This window comes from Octodon degus, unplaced genomic scaffold (genome assembly GCF_000260255.1).
Source record: "Octodon degus isolate 3935 unplaced genomic scaffold, OctDeg1.0 scaffold00334, whole genome shotgun sequence".
Classification (NCBI taxonomy): Eukaryota; Metazoa; Chordata; class Mammalia; order Rodentia; family Octodontidae; genus Octodon; species Octodon degus.
Genome location: NW_004524910.1, coordinates 212529 through 216943, shown reverse-complemented (window position 1 = coordinate 216943; position 4415 = coordinate 212529). Strand labels below are relative to the sequence as shown.

The 4415-nt window shown below is 38.4% G+C and overlaps 1 protein-coding gene across 1 annotated transcript; it reads right to left on the bottom strand.

Annotated features, from left to right (window-relative positions):
* Positions 1 to 777: 777 nt before the first annotated feature.
* Positions 778 to 1734, bottom strand: LOC101564190 (olfactory receptor 10A5-like). The gene has a single exon (XM_004647869.3). It carries the CDS (start codon positions 1729 to 1731, stop codon positions 778 to 780), a length of 954 nt encoding a protein of 317 aa, XP_004647926.1. The 5' UTR covers positions 1732 to 1734.
* Between the last annotated feature and the right edge of the window lie 2681 nt (positions 1735 to 4415).

Here is a 4415-nt window from a genome sequence, read left to right as displayed (position 1 = left end):
ATAATGTATATTTGGAAAGAACAGTGGGGTACATGAAGAGGGTGGACTGGTATAAAGCATATGATTGCACTTGAATGACAGCTGTGAGACACATTGCTTGCATCTTGCACCAATACTGGTGGGAGATTGGAATCAGCTCCCAAGTTTCACCTCCACAGGGGTGATATTTTTGTACAATGTTTAAAAATCTATGAATGAATTTGAAAGAAAGAAGTAGAAATAGTTCATTCCATCTGGGAATACCAGTTTGAGGAAGGAGTGAATTAATACCATGGGTTGTAGAGAAGCACATGTAAGAATTAGTAAAGTCCTTCCTCTATCCATCCACATATTAGCACAGCAAGAGCCAACATTGCTACACGAGCATGTGAAATGAAATAAAAGATGAAGAATTTAGTGCTAGAGAGTTTATTTTTGTTTTCCTTATGGTTAGGAAGTGAGAGTAGTTTGAAGTAAGATAAAGGCCCAAGATGACCTAGGTTTTTTTGCTGACTTTCCATGTTGGTGTTCTGGTGTTCAAATTATTAAGACGTTATATCATTCATGGTGTATGCCACACTTGTGCTCATTGGCAAAGCAAATGCCTGGGATTAGTTAACATAAAAGTATGCAAATACCAAGTAGACTATAAGAAAAAAAATTTATGACAACATTGGGAAGGCAGAAACATTTGGAAGATGTTAACAATAGGTGCTCTTTTCTTCACCACTTTACCAAGGACCACTTCAAAATTTACGTTCCAGTCCAATGGAGAAGTATGAAAATATGAGAAAGTTCCTATGGGATGTGTTTTTTGAGACCTAATATCCTGTAGAAGGTCCGGCTGAGGGCAATCTTCACCTCATTATTCCTCAGGCTATAGATGATAGGGTTCAACATGGGAGTCACAACAGTGTAGGACAATGATAATAATTTCTTGCTCTCAGGAGAATTATTTGACTTCGGCCGGAAATATGTGAGACTGGAAGACACGTAGAAAAGGGAGACCACAAGGAGATGGGAAGAGCAGGTAGAGAAAGCCTTACGCTTCCCTCTAGCTGATGGAATCTTGAGGATGGCAGCAGCGATGCGCAAGTAGGAGCATAGGATCAGCAAGCAGGGTATCATGACCACCAGAATGGTTCCAACAATGGCATAGATCTCAAAGAGTGCTGTGTCTGCACAGACCAGCCTCAGCACAGGTGGGCTGTCACAGAAGAAGTGGTTCACTTTGTTGGTGGCACAGAATGGGAAACTGAAGAGCCACGTGGTCTGCACAGTGGCTACAGGAAATCCTGGAAACCAGGAGGCTACAGCCAGTTTGGTGCATGTCCTCTGGTTCATGAGGACTGGGTAATGCAAGGGACTGCAGATGGCTACATAGCGGTCGTATGCCATGGTGGCCAAGAGAAAGCATTCAGCCACCCCAAAGAAGAAAAAGAAATACATCTGAGTGGCACAGCCAAGGAAGGAGATGGTTTTATCCTGGGAGAGCAGGGTTCCCAGCATTTTAGGTACAGCGACTAGATTGAATCCAATCTCCAAGAAGGACAAGTTCCTGAGAAAGAAGTACATGGGGCTGTGCAGCATGGGTTCAGCCAAGGTAACCAGAATGATGAGGCTGTTTCCCATCAGTGTGACCAGGTAGATAACGAGGAATACCAGAAAGAGCAAGGACTGTATTTCAGTAGGTAGGGAAGAGAAGCTCATGAGGATAAAGTCACTTATTCCTGTCCAGTTTCCTCCAGCCATAGGAATGATTTTAAACCTCCAGAGTGGTAATGGTGAGAAAATCTTGACTGGAACAACAATCACATTCTGTATATGTTTTTCAGATTCCTTTTTGGGAAAGGAATCTAAAAATAGGGAAAAGGCAACGTCAAGGGAAAATCAGTGTCAAGCTCTCAGTTAAAAGAAGGGCTTTATGTTACTTTAAAATAAAGATAGATGGAAGAATTCCTGAGGCAAAGGAGTGGAATCAGATTGGAAGACATCAAAATTTCACTCCTAGCTATTATGTATCTCTTTTCATTAAAGTTTTGTTGCTTTCATCTTTTACATTTAGTGACAAATTAATAGTTAGTTTTATGTATGCAAAGAAAACTACACTTTCAAAGTAATTCAATAGAGTATTCAGTGGACAAAATATGACATTTATTTTTAGTTGATTTGAAATTGTAGAAAGCCAAAATATTCTATAGAAGCAATAATAAACAGAGTCATATTTTAAAAAATTAAGTTTAGAAAATTGTCTTTTCCTTGAACAATGGAGACTGGCACAGAGCTGCTCAGAATTCTGAGCAACTAGCTTGGATAGGGGAATCCAGGTACCTAGCCTGTTTCCCTGAATTGAGGGACCTGCAGCATGTACAGAAACGCTCAAGGCCCTGTACTACAAGCTTGGCCAGAGGAATCTATGTGCCTGGCCCATCACCCTACATGAAGTGAAGCACTTAGAACCTTGCAGTTGGTGTGGCCAGAGGAACAAGGGTAAATCCACTCTAAAAAGGAATTTTTCTTACATCCCAACTTTGCATACAAACTGTTAATTTATGACTTGTTCTGTTATATAACTATAGACTTTATTCCTATAGTCTAAAGTACAAAGCCAAAAGTTACTAAAATCTATCAATTTCTCAATTTTGCCTGATGTTGTTATTATTATTTCTAATTGTACTACTGTAGCTAGGGTATAATATCTGTTTTAACCACTGTTCACCCTTGGGTAACAATATTTGGAAGAGCTGGGATAATATCTTCACCTAAGTGCTATACCTAAAGTGGAGGACAGTACATAAAGGAAACCAACGTTCCATTCTCAAATAATTGGGAATGCAGAATCTCAAGACAAACATAAAGCAAGAATCTCCCACACTCAGAAGATAGCCCTAAAAAACAGATTCTTTCTAGAGTAGCCTTGATATTTGCTATATAGATACTATCAAAATTTCACAATGATTATCACAGAAATCAAAATAAAGAGTTCTTTCTGAGCTAGAAAATGAGAAAATGTATGCCTGCTTAGGTAGAGCACAGAGATCAGGGTTCAATTCCTGGTGTGCTATGCCTGCCCAGCCCCCAGGGCACGCTGAGCCAACAACCGAGTTCTGGCATGGTGGTGCACACCTGTAATCCCAGCACTGGGGAGGCTGAAAAACAGGAGGATCACAATGAGTTCAATCTACATAGTGAGACCCTGTGGACTCTGAACCAAATACATAAAAAAAGAAAGAAAATGACAAGATGAAGGAGCAAAATGAAAACTCAGTGCCTCAGCCCACCCAGAACAAGCCCAGGAGACATCAACATAGGAAAACTCAAAATCACTAAAGGATAGTAACTGAAGTAGACACAATTCCAGAGGGGTATAGAGGAAATTGGATCAGAAATGATTTCTTAGGTAAAAAAAGAAACAAGAAAAAAGAAATTATAACCATAATGAAAAAATTTCTGAGCATATCTAAAGCAGAGATTGAAAAAATAACAGAGAAGCTTTGGAAAAATGATGAAACTTTGAAAGAACAATATAGCAAACAAATAGCATGCATGAAATAGATTCAAAGAGATATCCAGGAAATTAAAAATTCCATTAACAGCTGACAAAACCATTTGAATGAAACATAAGATAGACTTTCAGACCTTGAAGGCATCATTACAGTTAGCAACCAGGAAAGGAAAGGTCTCTTAAAAATAACAGTGAACAAAGAAAAAATAATTCAATGGTTAGAAAATGATGCAAACATGAACAACATAAGACTGATATGTGTCAATCAAAAAGAAGTCAGTGCAAGTGATATAAAGACTATTTGCAGAAGTAATAGCAGCGAACTTCCCCATCATGGGGAAAGAATGTGTTATACAGTTAATTGAGGCATATATAACTCTAATTAGCACCAATCAATATAAATCAACACCCAGACATATAATAATGAAGATCCCAGACATTCAGCACAAGAATAACATATCAAAAGCTGTCAGAGAAAACTAACAGATCACATGTAAAGGAAAACCCATCGCAATCACAGCATATTTCTCAACACAAAACATCAAGTCAAGAAGAGCTTGGAGTAATGCATTTCTTTTTTCTTTTCTTTTTTGCAGTACTGGATATCAAACTCAAGACCTTGTGCTTGTCAGGCAGACACTTATACCACAGAACTATCTCCCTGGCCCCCAAGTAAAGCATTTCAAGTCTGAAAGAAAACACCTTTGAGCCTAGCTTGATGTACTTTGCAAAATTATCTTTCAAAATTCAGTGAGAAATAAAGTACTTCCATGAAAAAGAATAACTAAATAAATTAATGACCACCAAACCAACCCTACAAAAAGTGTTGAAAGATATTCTAGAAAGAGATTAAAAATGACCACAATTCCAAGAACAACAACAAATAAAAGACACCACTAAACAGGGTATGCAATTAAATGGAGGGGTAAAG